At 40.7% G+C, this 15,576-nt stretch overlaps 2 protein-coding genes across 4 annotated transcripts in view; one reads left to right on the top strand and one right to left on the bottom strand.

Annotated features, from left to right (window-relative positions):
• The window catches only part of LOC128880040 (carboxylesterase 5A-like), a 16,043-nt gene extending 4,390 nt beyond the window's left edge, over positions 1–11,653 (top strand). The window contains exons 3-4 of the mRNA XM_054129689.1: positions 8,154–8,263; positions 9,443–11,653. Of these exons, the coding sequence (XP_053985664.1) occupies positions 8,154–8,263; positions 9,443–10,765 (1,433 nt within the window). The 3' untranslated portion in view covers positions 10,766–11,653. The remainder of the gene's footprint in view (positions 1–8,153; positions 8,264–9,442) is intronic.
• Positions 11,654–11,896: 243 nt separating this feature from the next.
• The window catches only part of LOC128880042 (ras-related protein Rap1), a 36,275-nt gene continuing 32,595 nt past the window's right edge, over positions 11,897–15,576 (bottom strand). For all 3 annotated transcript variants that reach the window (XM_054129693.1, XM_054129691.1, XM_054129692.1), the window contains 2 exons: positions 15,210–15,491; positions 11,897–12,765 (listed from right to left, as the gene is read on the bottom strand). In XM_054129693.1, the coding sequence (XP_053985668.1) occupies positions 12,676–12,765; positions 15,210–15,491 (372 nt within the window). In that variant the 3' untranslated portion in view covers positions 11,897–12,675. The remainder of the gene's footprint in view (positions 12,766–15,209; positions 15,492–15,576) is intronic.

Here is a 15,576-nt window from a genome sequence, read left to right as displayed (position 1 = left end):
GGGTTAGGTCTGCGAAGACATCAACTTCTTCGTCGATTCTCTAAGATCGAAATGCCTAAAACAGATCAGTATTTTAACGAGGAATAAAAAAAGTGCTACCACAAATGTTGTATGCTATCATTTCTGATTGTATAGACAACAATTTTAGCCTCGTAGAAATTTTCACGATTATTAGTCTATTGTTTTTTTTATCGAGCCAATATAGATTATTCGGTCTGAGACATCAACTTCTTTAAATGAGGAATAAAAAGTGCTCCAACGAAATTCACGTGAAATCTAAGCTGACCAACAGTGTACATCTGTACATAGAACATGGCCGCATCGGTCTCAGAGTCTGAGAAATTGAAATCTGAAGGAATAATTGATTTCCTCTGTCCAGAGTGAGATATCGTTCCCTGCAGCTTTCATTAGCCACTTAGCGTAACCGCGTCATTAGCGGGCGCTGGGAAATGCAGCGATCACGTTCAAAAGCTAAAGGTAGCTCGTTTGACACAAAGACCCACGGGGGAGTAATAATTTTCGCTTGTGTTGATAGTGGCCGCCCGATGAAAATACTCGATATTCAACACGACAGCGTTTTCTTCCAACTAACATTTAACTCTTTGGAACACGCGAACACCGAGTAATGATGATCACCAACGACGTTCCCGCTCTCCCCTCTTTCCTCTATATTTCACGGGGAGGGCTGCGTGGTGCCACTCGATCCCTATCGCGACTCGAAGAAAAGACTGCGATTATAACGTCGTCGGTTCGAGAAAAGTAACCTTTTTTTTTTTATCGAGCCAACGCCACGCGCATGAAAGAATTAATAACCGTGGCTTCGCGAACAAGCCGAGCGATAATCTAGCCGCGAATACGGAATGGGGGGTGACGCATGGTGGATGATTCCTCGACCAAAAATAAACGTTAAAAATAAAACACGAGGGTTAAAAATTTTGCGTTGTTCCATGTAATTATTTTACACAATTTCGTGTAAATTTGACTAAAGTTAAATCGATTATTTGATCTCAACAAAATTTTCGCGTTAAAATAGAGAAAAGTTATAGATGCGACACATTTTTTAACGTTATCTGAAAATTAACGCAAAATAATAGTCGGCTGAATTCTCTGAATTTATTACACATCGTCTGCGTTAACGTCATCAATTTTCGCGATTTTTAACATGCCAATTCGTAAACATTTCGACGATGTCAGGATTTTGTTTCGAGACCGGTGAAGATCAGATAATTTAACATTTGTCGTTGTATTTAATTGTTCCACCTCGAATGAATCTTTTTGTTTTCTTAATGAAAAGTCCTGTGACCCAGGCTGACGTGTTGAACTACCCCGGAAATCGGTTGCGCGCGCAGTTGCTTCTGTGATTCCCCGTGCGCCGTCACGTGGCAGAAGTGCGATCACGTGACTTCATAGTATCGTACATTTCGCGAGCACATGCATTCGATACATTATTACTGCGGATCTTTGTGCATTTACAGCAAATTCGAATGTTCGAGAAACTAGAAAATGCACACAATATGCAAGAACATAAAAAATATTGAAAGAAAAGTTCATATTATAATATTTGCAGAGTAAAATCTATTTGTGTTCAATTTTTGTAGGCATATAAACAAAGATTTTATTTTGCATAAAGATCCGCAAATTGTTACTTAATTTCGACGAGTTCCCTCAGATTTTTCTTTGTCACGCTTCGAACTCATTTATCATCGATAGTGACCAAGTCAACCAGCCAGGTTGGCATTACAGTGTTACCAACTCACACTCGATGCAAAACTACAATTTACTGTAATCTAAAACGCAAATTTACTTCTTTCAACGGCGTTGAATTACTTCGATACTCGCTCGTTTGATCAAAATCAGATATTGCGTACTTTCGAGGGAGGAATGCTCGAAGTGTTCGAACTAAAAATCGCATCGAGACTCGATCAACCTGTAGAGGCCAGTTCGGGGTGCGCCAACGTGACTACAAAATATCGATCCGAATACCTGTTAAATGCAAACTTTAATTAGATTCGACGGTCGCTGTATGATTAACAATAATTTTATATCCGCAGTAATTTCCTGTTCCAATTTCTCGATGGACAGTGAACGCAACCTCTTCGTGTCAGCGGTACGTTAATCTCCCTGTTTAAGGATGTCGGTTAAGGGCTCAGCTAATAGCAGCATTACCGACATCATTTAGAACTAATTTTGGATGTCTCGTACCATGCGATCGCGAAATCGAATGTCGTAAAAAAAAAATGTAATCTGAAGGTCGTATCGATAAGATCGATAGCAAAACATATGGAATTAAAAAGCATGAGCCTCGCTGTTCCGAGTATGATACGCTATGTTTTTTCTAAGGCGACGTTAGCATTATCAAGATTAAACGTTACTGGTTCACAAGGCGTACCACTATCAAGTTTAATGATATAATTTAACGTACTTTGGGACAATCTTCGATAACCTTCAACGTGTCGCGATCGTATCGGAATTTTGATAAATTTCTAATACGGGTCGAGGGCGTCGCTGGTACCTCGCAATTACTCTATAACACCTGGGATCTCCCCTGTAGAATTATACGTTAAACGTTGATTATGTTGAATTTTATGTTAGACGCCTTACTAAATACAGTGAGTGTAGAAAGTATTCGTACACCGATCAATTTCCAAAAAGTCTATGTGAAATTGTGATTTATTAACTTTTTTTTTATAAACAATGATATTTTATATATTCTTGGAGATCTCTAGAATGGATACAGTACAAAAAAAAAAACAGTTATTTATATAAGTTGCGAAATTAACAAGAAAAAACATAAATCGATAGAAATATAGAAGCAATAAGTATTCGTACAACCGTTTAATTCTTAAAACTTCGTACAAAAAAACGTAATTTACATTAATTTATAAATAATTAACACCTCGTGAGTTTTGCTTTTGATTTTATAATTACTACTACTCCTTTAGGCATTAAATTACCTAAATGTCGATGTTATTCGGAGTGGGATGTTCTTCCATTTCTCTATCGGAGCCATTTTTAAAATTACTTTATTGGAAATTGAATGTTTTTTAATTCGTACAAAGCAACAAACTGATGTGTTTATGTTACAAACTCTACTGTGAGTGGTTCGTCGTAAGAATCGTACAAATACTAGGGGTGCGCGGGATCCCGGTCGGGACGGGAATTCCTCCCGGGATCGGGATGGAATCCCGAAAATTTCAAAATCCCGAATACATCCGAGATTCCCGTGAATTTCGAGATCCCGTAAAAGTTCGGGGTTCCCGGGAATTTCGAAATCCCGTACGTTCGGATTGCTGAAATTTTCAAGAATAACAACACTTTCGGAAATCGTAGATTGTCGGGAATCCCGAACATTTTCGAGATGCCATACATTCTCGGGAATCCCGAATTTTTGCGGGATCTCGTGTATTCTCGGTAATCCCGGATTTTTGCGGGATCTCGTGTATTCTCGGGAATCCCGAATCAACTCGAAAATCCCGAATATTCTCGGGAATCCCGAATCAACTCGGGATCCCGCATAAACTCGAGAATCCCGAATGTTCTCGGGAATCCCGAATCAACTCGAAAATCCCGAATATTCTCGGGAATCCCGCATAAACTCGAGAATCCCGAATATTCTCGGGAATACCGAATCAACTCGGGATCTCGCATAAACTCGAGAATCCCGAATATTTTCGGGAGTCCCGCACACCCCTAAGAAATACCTATTGCTTCTACATTTCTACCAATTTTTTCGTATATTCTTGTTAATTTCGCAAATTATATAAAGCAGTAATTGTTGTTTGGATATACTACATCTATTCTAGAGATTTCTGAAAATATGTAGAATATCATTGATTATAAAAAAAGAATGTAAGAAACCACAATTTCACAGAAAATTTTTTGAGGAAATTGATCGGTGTACGAATACATTCTACACTCACTGTATTAAGTTTAGATGAGAACTTGAGGTAACTTCTCTACGTGTTCAGTTTCAGATTTATATGAATTATGTCTCAGTAACGACGCGGTCAATTGTTATTTTTTTTTTTTTTTTGTAATGGTTTATAATATTGGCTTCTATAACATATAAAGTATTCAGCAAGTTCCTAAATTGTATTTTCATTTAAATTGAACAAAGTAAAAATCTATATGTTCCAAAAGAAGCTATGTTAAAATTACAAAAGTTGATATCATTTTTTATCAAACTCGGATGGTCGATAATCGTTATTTTATTTTTTTTAAATGGTTTATAATTTCGAGGTTTACAACATATCCAATTTTAAATTGAATAAATTCCATGAGGGTATGTGTTATAATTACAAAATTCTCACGTCGTTCTTCATAAAACCGGGGTGGTCAATTTAAGGAGGCTCTACAGTTACGCTGCAAGTCAATATAGAGTTACTATTGTCGCTTGATTCACGTAGTAGTAGATCTGGCATAGTATTTAGAACATTACAATTGTTCGCAATTTTATATCCAAATAAAAAAAAAATTATGTTAAACATTGATTTGTAGTCGTTATTATATCTATTATATTTATATTGTATCGTAAAGTAATATAAACCAATTATTTTCAGACAAACTACAGTACTGTTCGTATTTAGTATTCCTAGTATTCTTTAATTTATTATTAATATTACAAGTACCCTCGGAGTATTTTGTAAATCAATATATGCTCTTTAGATATTTTTCTATTATGCATAAAATTTTCGATCCAATCTCGGCGTCAATTACTTTGTAGCACGTAATTGAGTGCGTTGAAAACGCATTTTCCCATAAGAGTCCATGTTAAACAATGAAAAATTGAAACATTTATTTCTTAGCTTTTAGGTACCCTAGCCTTCCCAAAATTTGTGCGGGTGTTTTTGGGATAAAATCTAAACCGTATAAAAATTGTTATAATTTTGCTTGGCGTTATTTCTATTTCCACTAGAGCCTCCTTAATTAAAGAGTCGAATCAACAGTGGAATGAAGTTTTGTTAAAATCCACCATTGAATAAATCCATGGAACTACCTTAATAAAAAGATGTGCCAATTGCGGCTGAAAAAGGAGGAAAATAGGAAAGGGGACACGTGAATCGGGAAATCATGCCGATCCGGCAAGCCACCGTCGGTCGATATAGAAACAGCAAGGAGTAAGAGTAACAGTAACTGGCGCACGTCGTGGCACGCGATCTTTTAGGGTCGGTCGAGATGTTAAGATACTGGTGAGGCCGGTCACGAAACCACCCCTCTCTTTTCTCTGTCGTGGTTCCCTTTGTTTCTTTCGCGCACTGCCGAATCTGACAGAATCGGTCAGCCGTTTGAATATTCCAGGAATTTTCCATAAATTTTCCACGCTTTGAAGCACAATATCCGTTCACGTGGAATGCCATTTAGGCTGACCGAGTACCTCCCCTTTTAAAACGCGTGCAAAGACGTTGTGTACGTTTCAGGAACGTTCTTTTTTCCACTTATCGAATAACTGAAAAGGGACATTTGTTAAAGTGAAGTTTAGATAACATAAGGAGACCTGATACTTGAATTAAAATTCTTTTGGAACGAATTACTCGTTGATGAAGTGGAGCGAAATTAGTTTGCATACTCCGGGGCTCTAGTTGAACCTAACAACAGAAGCTAATTTAGTCTAACTTAAACTACATGCCAGAGATATGATCCAGAAGCTTTTCAAAAGGCATTTATCGTATTCTTCACTTGAACTTAGCTTTCCAATCTACCCACCCGACTATCCCAAAATTCAGAGACCTGTTACACGACTCCCGATACAAAATAATACTTTGTATGTACTTTGTTTGCTTCTGTATGACTCTGAATAATTTACCGAATTCCTAGCCTTAAAGACACTATTTTTCAACTAAATTCAAACATATCTCACATAGAACTATTAGGTCTACCGAAAAGTTCTGTCCGTTCCAGTTACAACAAGTTTTTAACAAGTATGCGCATATCCATTAAAAACGATATACAAACTGCAATCATGCTGGCACGAATCTTTTGGCCAACGTTTCTTACTCCTGACAAATAGATCATCATGCTGGCAAGATGTCATAAATAACGATAAAATTATATCATTCAATAAAATTTATTCAACGTAGGAGAAATTTATTATTTTGTGTTATTCTAAAAACGGACAGAACTTTCCGGTAGACCCAATAAATTGAATAATGCAAGAAACAATATAATTCATATATTGCCTATAAGCACTACTTCAAATGCAGAGATGCACCTGGATGGTTCCAACTAGATGTGTCGTTAACACTAAACCTACCAACGTTACATTTCTATTATATTTCTACAGTGATCAAGTAACTGACTCATCGAGACATTTTTTTTCAATTAAATGCAAACATATCTCACATGGAACTAAATTGAATAATGCGAGAAACAATATAATTCATATATTGCCTATAAGCACTACTTCAAATGCAGAGATGCACCTGGATGGTTCCAACTAGATGTGTCATTAACACTAAACCTGCCAACGTTACGTTTCTATTATATTTCTACAGTGATCAAGTAACTGACTCATCGAGACATTTTTTTCAATTAAATGCAAACATATCGCATGAAACAACTGCATACAATTCAATGTACAATATGTTGCATATAAGAACCTTGTACAAAAGTTTGAAAAGCCTCATTTAAGCAATCGTGGTAGGTTTAGCGTTACGCTTCCTATCAAACTATTTAATCGCGAGCAAAATCTATCCCCGGCGTCTCCAGGAGCCTGTGACACGGTCGTCGAGCAAAACTAATAGCCTCAAACTATTTGTCAGGTGTAAGAAACGTTGCCCAAAAGATTCGTGCCGGCTGGAATCGCGATAAGATCCTAATGAATTGTTGTGGCGGGTGTGTATTCCGCGATTGCTATTTTCGGACGGCTCCAGACGCCATCGGGGCCGATAACGAAGACCACCCCGAGCTTCCTGTTAGCGCGGGCCTACTGTTCTCGTTATCGCGTCATCGAAAGCATCCCACCGTGCAACGGCCTGAATTTCTTCGACCTTGGCACGCTTCAAAAAAGCAGACCTGAGGACATCGAAGAAATTGGCGGAATCAATTATTCAGGCGTTAGAAAAGGGGTGCTCGTGGCGCGTGCCTTTCGGCTAGGCATGATTCATAAAAGTTTCAGCTTCGCCAGAATGGAAGCGTTACACTCACCGTGGATCACAATTGGGCCATCACGTGCTTGAATAGAAGACAAATGAAAGGCCAAATAAAAGGAGATTTAAAAGGCTGTCATCCGGGGGTGGAGGGTCTACATTATCGTTCTTTGAACAAGTGTTATTTAGCAGTGATGATTTCCATGATAAACGCTAGGTCTAATTATTATTCGATAGTAGAGTTATTATTTACTACTTCCTTTGGCATTTATTTCTCATGAAACCTTCCCTTGATTATTCAGTATTTAGTTGTGGCAGGGGAATTGGAATACTCCAAACGATTAACAGTAACCACATCTCCCATGTCCAAGAAGATGGACCCAAACGAGAACACGATTCGTAACGCCTTACCATTGCCTCATTTTTCGTTCAGACTCCTCAACAATAGTTTCGAGGCTTTCAAGGATTTCTGACCGAGAATAACGCTCGAAATGTCTAGAGATTGTCGTGACGCGATCAAACCTCAGAGGACTCATCGCCAACGAAGGATAACGCTATGCAAATTCTGTCACGATCGATTCACCGGTTCAACCGGAACCGGATAGCCGCGAGCACGCACGCGGTCTCGACGATCTTCGGAATTCGCGAATACAGACTCATTTAGGCTGAATGCGAGTCCATTAATTCCTTGAATGCCAGTCAGGGTTGCTTCTTCGGTGACGAATTTACTCCCGGCCCATCTCACGGCCAAACTGCCAGCAATTGGTTCCTTCTTCTACTGCTTCTCAATCACACTTCTAAAATAAATGATTAAACAACTTGTAACACTTCGGCTGGGGGCTGTGATTTCTATTCTACACAAATTTTTTTAGTAAAATTTAATAGATTTACAATTTAACGTGTACACTTTTGGGCGATGGTCAAACATTTTACGAAATTAGGTACCGGAAAGCTTCTCACAGCTTCTTTATTTTCCAGTCAGCCACTCTGTAACGCTGTTATCGCAATTTAAAATGTAAATTGCTGTTTACCCGAACCTAAATGTACAACTATTTCTGTTTTGTACAGGAAATCGACCGGATGACGGATGGGCGGTGATGGTATGGTTTCACGGAGGTGACTTCAACACTGGTACGCCAGCCATTTGGGATGCGTCAATTTTTGTCAACAAACAAAAAGTAAGCCGATCGTAAAGCATATCGTCTGATAGATAAGATTGTTGCTGCAACGACGATGAAATTTTACAAAATAAAATCGAACTGTCGATTAATCTAAACTTGTTACATTACAAAGAGACTGTTCTGAGAAATAAGGAACCGCCATTGATGTTCTGACCTTAGCACACATTCGCGGAAAGAATTTCTGATTCTGAATTAATGAGGCGAACGTTGAAAGTCGACAGAAAATCGAACGAAATTAGGGTGTTTCTTGCGTGCCACTTTCCCTCAAGGTAAATCCAACCTTTGGAATTGCACTGGCCGCGGTCCATCTATGATGCATGCTTTATATACAGCTATAAATGTTAATTCGGAACCTTTATGAGGAACTGTTACATAAAACTCTTACGCCTAACGCTACGAAGAGATTACTTGCGTAAATTTCCTTCAAAAGAATGCGTTTAACGAGCTCGTAAATTGTCATAAATACAACAGCGTGTTATATCGGGATCGTAGAAGACTTGATTTTGCAACTGGATTACTCGTACAACTTGTTTACGTATATTTGAATAACTCCTTGTGTATTAATAGCTGAACATGTGTCCCAAAATTCTTGAACCATCTGTTTATATTATCTTGAATACTTTACGGTCTCTTCTTAGCAGTATTTCAAGTTTAATATTCCTCTGTTCTCGCGAGTATTACGTTGGCCCTAATTCTTCAACTCTTCTTGCGCATTAACCTCGATATTTGACGATTACACGTCAGTGGTACAGTTTAATCTTGCTTTAGGCACTGCGTCCCTAATTCTTGATCCCCCTATGCATATTAACCTCCATATTTGATGGCCACGTACGAGTAGTGACATTTAAGGTTTACAGTCCCTTTCGTTAATTCTTCAACGAGCATTCCAGCTTTTGCATATAAACTCTTCTTTTAGATCACCTTCTGCATTCGGTGCCCTCATCAGAGTCATATTCCACTCGCCATCCATTTCATATCGGAATCTTCACTGTTCAATCAAATTGAAACTCATTACAGTTTCTGCATACTAAACTCTACCTTTACATCGCCTTCGACGACCTCGTCAGAGTCATGTTCCAAGTCTAACGATAACTGCAACAATTAAGAGTTAATAATCAAGAATGTATATAAAATTTTGGAAAAAAGTTGTTCCAACTAGTCGATGATTTCTCGTAGGTGATAGTCGTGACGGTGGCGTATCGCCTGAACATCCTGGGCTTCTTCACCACGACAGACTCCGAGGCGCCAGGGAATTACGGTATGTTCGACCAGATCGCTGCACTGGACTGGATTCAGAGAAAGATCCAGTACTTCAACGGATCCCCGTCCAACGTGGTGATCTACGGTCACAGTTCGGGAGCCATCAGCGTAGGTCTGCACCTGATCAGTCCCCTGAGCAAAGGCAAGTTCTCCAAGGCGATCGCCATGAGCGGCGACGCTGTGAGCTCCGTGGGCTCTCCTCGCACGGAGCTGCCCGTGGTGGACATAATCGCTGAGAAATTCGGCTGTTATCGACGGCCCACGTCTGCCCTGATGGAGTGTCTGCGTCGCGTGGACGTGAACATCCTGGTACGCTTGTCTTCGGACATAGAGACTTGGGGACCGATAGTGGACGTCGAGATCAACAACGCCACGGATCCGTTCCTCCCCATGCACCCCAGAGAAGCGTTAGAGGGTGGTAGCTTGAACAGCGTCCCGTTGATCGTGGGGTACACCAATAACGAGCAGGCCCTGGCCTACATGGAATCCTTGGGCAAAGGGAACGCCAACGGCATGCTGTCGTCCAGTAAATTCGAGATGCTGATCACCGACGACTTCGTTTCCATGGTCCAGAGCCCCGACGACAACAGTACTTGCGAAATGAAGCCGGAGATGGTCGCTGACGCTGTGTTGTTCTTCTATAAACCACATCCTCCTAGCAAGGACGAAGGAGTTCTTCGGGACAGATACCTAGACTTGCAAACCGAGAAGAACTTCGCTGCCGGGTTGACTCTGTTGGCTGGCAAGGTGGCCAAGGAAAAGATGGCTTTCGTTTACAGGTTCGACTATCGCCCCAAGACCCCGTCCGTCACCAAGAACGTGCCCGAGTGGGCAGGCGTACCCCACATGTTCGAGCTTCCTTTCGTCTGGGGACTCCCCCTTGCTCCTGGCAGTTCTATCCAGTGGCAATTCAGCGACAAGAAGATGTGCGAGGTGATGATGATCATGCTGGCCAACTTCGCCAAAACTGGCAATCCTTCTCCCAATAACATCAAGTGGGAGCCGTACACGGAAGAGGAGCCTGGAATCCTGATCATAGACAAGAACGTCGACATGGGCGACGCTAACGCTGTCGACTACATGGCGCTCGCTTTTTGGAACGAATACTATCCCATGGTTCTCGAGGAAGCGACGAACAATTGCTGCAACATGACCAGCCGCTCTACTACGTGGAGGGAAGCCTCTCGCAGCATTGTTCTGGGCAGTCTTGTCGTAGCTGTGGCGTTACAGTGCCTTTAACCGCAATCGATGTTGGAGATTGTCTTTTTGGTGTGCTCAACGAGGCCTCTTTTGCGCAAACGTTGAACAAACGATGCAAATTTCGATATTTTGGTATACAAACGAATGGGTCCTATCATGTACGACGCCGAGTATCGAGAGCCTCGGTCCGCCAGATTTATTTTGACCTCGTTCAAAATCGACAAACAGAAATCGTTGATGTTTAGATAGACGTACGCGTCCATCGAAGCGGATTTCGTCGATTTTGAAGTTGGAACAGGTTGGCTACGTAATAATTTGAATCTTGCTTCGATCGTTTTGATATCTGGCTTCGTATGTGTTAGAATCGCAGATGGATACTGTACAAAGTGGATTCACGTCGACGCGTGCATAAAAGAGGCCCAAACATACAACGAAAACATGGACGCATCGGCATCGCTTAGCGATCTATAAAAATAAAATGATAAAATTAGTCGCGGAGACAACTGAAACGCTCAAAATATTACAGAGGATGTAGATTTTGTTCCACAAGCGAGGAACCAGGTGGTTTAAGTTCAGGAAATTTTTATCCCGGTATTATTGTAGCGAATAAAAAGATCGAGTACCGTGTAATTTGATTTTCCCGCTCGTCGTAGGTCGATGTAATTGGTGTATAAAGGTGTTGAGCGGTCGTTTTTATATAGTCGTTTTCTTTCTACGATAAACAGAATAACAAAAAATAAATGTATAAAAACTGCTTGTGAAATCAAAGAAATTGTTGTAATTCGTTGTTCCTGCAATTATAGTAGCAACTTCCATGGGGAGTAGTTAGAACCAGAACTAATAGTGTGTCGATACTGTTCCGAATGTAAATCGTGTCCTTTAGATACAGGTTTCTAATGTAGACGTCAATGTATTCACCCATCGGAAAGCCTCGACTGATATTATTTGGAAGTAGCCCTGGTCAGTATCTCGTCTGAACTTACACCACTCAGGGTCCATTTGAATCCAATCGACGAAAGGGAAATGGTCTTAGGGTTGGAGCAGGGAGGGAGAACCATCCTGGGATTTTTCATCTGTTTCTTTTCCTCGTATTATTCTTTTTTTTGTTCTATTTTTGTTTTGTTAACATTCACTGAGAGATTTTTTATTATTTGCTTTAATACGGAGAGATATAGAAAAAACATATATTGTTCGAGAAACAAACGGTTGATATAACTTATGAATATTTTGATGCTTCGATAATAATTAATAATAATAATAATAGTAATAATAATCATCGTGTGTGTGTGTATGTGTGTGTGTGTGTGTGTGTACCGTCTATGTATAATTATTATATTATATTTAAGAGAGAGGTGCGCGGCGGGCGACGCATGGGGGCTGGTGTGGCCTGCGCACGCGCACGTCCAAACATTTCTTTTTGCTTTTTCATCCTTTCCTCCTAAATATATATTTATATATTTATATATATATATATTTATATACTATCATTAATTAATCATATTTTTTTCTTCCTCCTCATCGTCTTCTTCTTCTTTAATGCAAAACTCCTACAATGATAACCGACGCCACGGGGTCTCGTTAACACTAAAACTCTTTGTGCGCCTGTGTTTGCGCGTGCACACGAGCCACCCCGGGACCAACGTATATACAACATTATTAGTTTTTCCTCTCGCTGTTCCCCTCCCCATCTTCATCATCGTCGTCATCCCGTTGCTCTCTCTGCCTCCCGCCTCCGTCAGTGTCTCATTGTCACCTTCCTTTTGGTGTTCTACAACCATCTGTATTCTCCGTCTCCGCCCCGCTGTGTTGCAACCGTTTACTCGTGATTCCGTCAGCCCCCTCCTCGTCACCAGTATCTGCTTCGTAGTCGCCTGAACCCCTGTTCTCCACTGGTACATCCGGATTTTTTGTTCAAGCAGGAGAGTGTGGGCTTCTGCTGGATCTCTGCCTTACAGAAGTAGGCACAGCGATTTCTTTTTCTGCTTTATCTTCTTCTCTGGCGACTTTTTGTTGATTTGCCGCACTAGATCGTAGAATACCTGCAATGGAGACGGTATGGTTAGTAAACTGTGTCGTGTGTTAGGGTAAACTCGAAGGAGGTGCGCTTCGTCCAAGGAACTCCGAGAAGCAGAAGGCTTTGGTATTGGCGATGTTGGTAGGCTAGGTTGCAGTAGAAGTAGTAGAGAACCTCGACAATGTTTCCATGAAGGAACTGGAAAGTCTTTATAAAAGTATGTAGAGAAGATTCTTTAGGTATTTCTCAGCGTGGATGTTGATACATAAATGTAAATAAAATTTATTTAAAATAATTGTCCCCAGACTGTCTCGTCATTCAGCGATTTCTAATTGCGATTTCCTTTACGCATTATTACAGACGCAACATTGTCACGGTAGTAGAGACAGTAATGTTTACACTTGACTTCCATTGGATTCGTTAATCTCTACGATTCCAATTATCCCCAAACAAACGTTCCTAAGTGGACCCTTAATTGCATTCCATGCTGCATTCAATTTTCCTTTATTCGCCCCAAATAATTACCGCATCGCGCATTGGACAAAAGCTGGCCAGTGTGCTTCCCACTCGACGCCACCAAGAAAACCCGTGCCCCAATTACAACGGCTCAATTGTGGAACGAACGAAATAACAAAAGTAACCAAACGCAAGCACGGGAGATGAATCCTCGAGCAAAGGGAACTCGCACGGAATTGCTCGGAGTACGGTTCAACGAGGAATCTTTAAAACGGACTCGACAAAAGAACAAGCTTCTCCTGAGAAAACATGCTCGCGGAGGGAAACAATCGTTACAGGCAACGGATATCCCCATTTGAAGGGTCCGTAAGATGAGATAACTTTAAAACAACAGTTCTCGGTAACTTCGGATGCGACAGTTTTATGGAGAATTCGTTTACAAGTGGTGCTGGGGCTTCTGAAATGGTTAGAGATGGGAAACCAAGCGAAGGTGTTTTAACTACAAGACTTGGTTGAATTAAACTGGTCTCGTAGAATGGAAACTTCGATTCGAGCTGTCTAGAGATAAACTCTTGCTTTACGTTGCAGGAAATCAAATACTCTCAACAGAAGTGTTACCATCGGTGTTGCCATTCTTTAAAATGACGAAATTGTTACTTTAATTCGAGCTAGCTATATTCCCCATGACTCAAGAAGTCAATCATTGGGACAGAGATGTAATCTTCCTCGTTGTCTTTATTTTTATCCACCGAGTAGTGGACATGTAAATTCTAATTCACAGTGTACATGTCAGAAGCCAGAGACTGAGGACCGTAAGTGGCGAATAGCTGGGAGTCCGAGTCGCACTCCCACACTCAGCACAGTTGCATTCCCACATTCAATTAGAATATCTCGGCCTTCGTAACGGTCTTGAACTCCCACACGTCACACTAATTAGAAAACAACAATGGCCTCTCGAACGGACTACTGTTATTTTGTAACAGCGACTCGGCTGTTTTTAAAAACTTACAGAATAACAACTCAATGGCTCGAACGCGTCATCTATCAAGGATACGGTTGAATCTTCAGTCGGTCATTCGAGATACTTCGTTTTATAATTCAGATTCATAGTATATGCGATAACTCAATGGTTTTTAAAAACGTAAATAGAGAAAGGAACGTACCTGGCATATCTTAATATGATTGTCAATCTCTCTCATCGCTTCGGGCGAGTCGTCGTAAATAAATTCGGTCGGATCATTTGCTGGAGGTCGCGGATAAGAGTCCTGTTCACCGAATATTTACTTTTCTTTTCTTTTCAATTGCATCAACGGTACATAAAAATACGCGACAGTACAAACACACAATAAATGCAACCTCGGCGTAATCACGCCTCTCTTTCGCCGCTCGTGGGAAAGCAATGTAAGTTATGAGGTTTGCAGCAAATGATGCGATGGAGTACGATAACATTTTAAAGCAAATATATAAGATAAAGCAATAGGGCGTTACAAAATATATCAGCAACAGAGATAGGGACACGTTTAAACATAGAATCAGATCTGACGAATTATTTCAAGGGGTAGAGTTTATAAGAAACTGTTGATAGGTTAATGGCGATCAATAGGCGAGCATTAAGGCATAGAGACTAAGAATCTGTTTGTAAAAGAGAAATGATACATTCGGGCCATGGTCCATTTTTGCTAAAAATGTAAAGGAAATGAAAAATGATGACCTCCAGCACGTGAACCCCCAATATCCACTAGGATCACTTCGATAACAGAGTCCTACCTATAATATTCTAAAAATTGAATCCTATTCCGACTCTACACTTACGACTCGTCACAAACAAGAGTCTATTCTCGAGGAATCAACTTTTTTAAGAAGAACAGGTTCCAGCGTTTCACATGCTCTATTCTGCGTCGTGTCAGCTTATTGCCTTCCAAGAATCAGCACCCCCTTCAAAGTTACACCAACACCATCCATAGGGACAAAAGACAGGGGGATCCTTGCGGTGGGAAGCTCGCTTCTACTCACATCGTAAACATTAATTTTGGCTTTGGCGGAGGTCTCCATGAACGCACAGGCGAATTGTCGGGCAAGGTTGACGCCCTGCTCTTTGCCCACTACCCTCTCGTCCTCCAAGTCGCACTTGTTGCCTACCAGCACCATTGGCACGTCATCTGTGTCCTTTACCCGCAGGATCTGCTCCCTGAGGTCCTGCAGGTCGTTGAACGTTGACTGCGCCGTTATCGAGTACACTAACACGAATCCCTGACCGTTCTTCATATAAAGGTCCCTCATGGCTGTGAATTGTTCCTGCAAACGCAAACAATCTGTTAATTCTGGGATTCTACGCTCAGATTTATCTATAACGTTATTTTATTTTATTCTGTGGACAGGA

The sequence above is a fragment of the Hylaeus volcanicus genome, chromosome 7, assembly GCF_026283585.1.
Source record: "Hylaeus volcanicus isolate JK05 chromosome 7, UHH_iyHylVolc1.0_haploid, whole genome shotgun sequence".
Taxonomy (NCBI): Eukaryota; Metazoa; Arthropoda; class Insecta; order Hymenoptera; family Colletidae; genus Hylaeus; species Hylaeus volcanicus.
The sequence above is the reverse complement of the archived record's forward strand: the minus strand, read 5'-3'. Positions and strand labels throughout refer to the sequence as shown.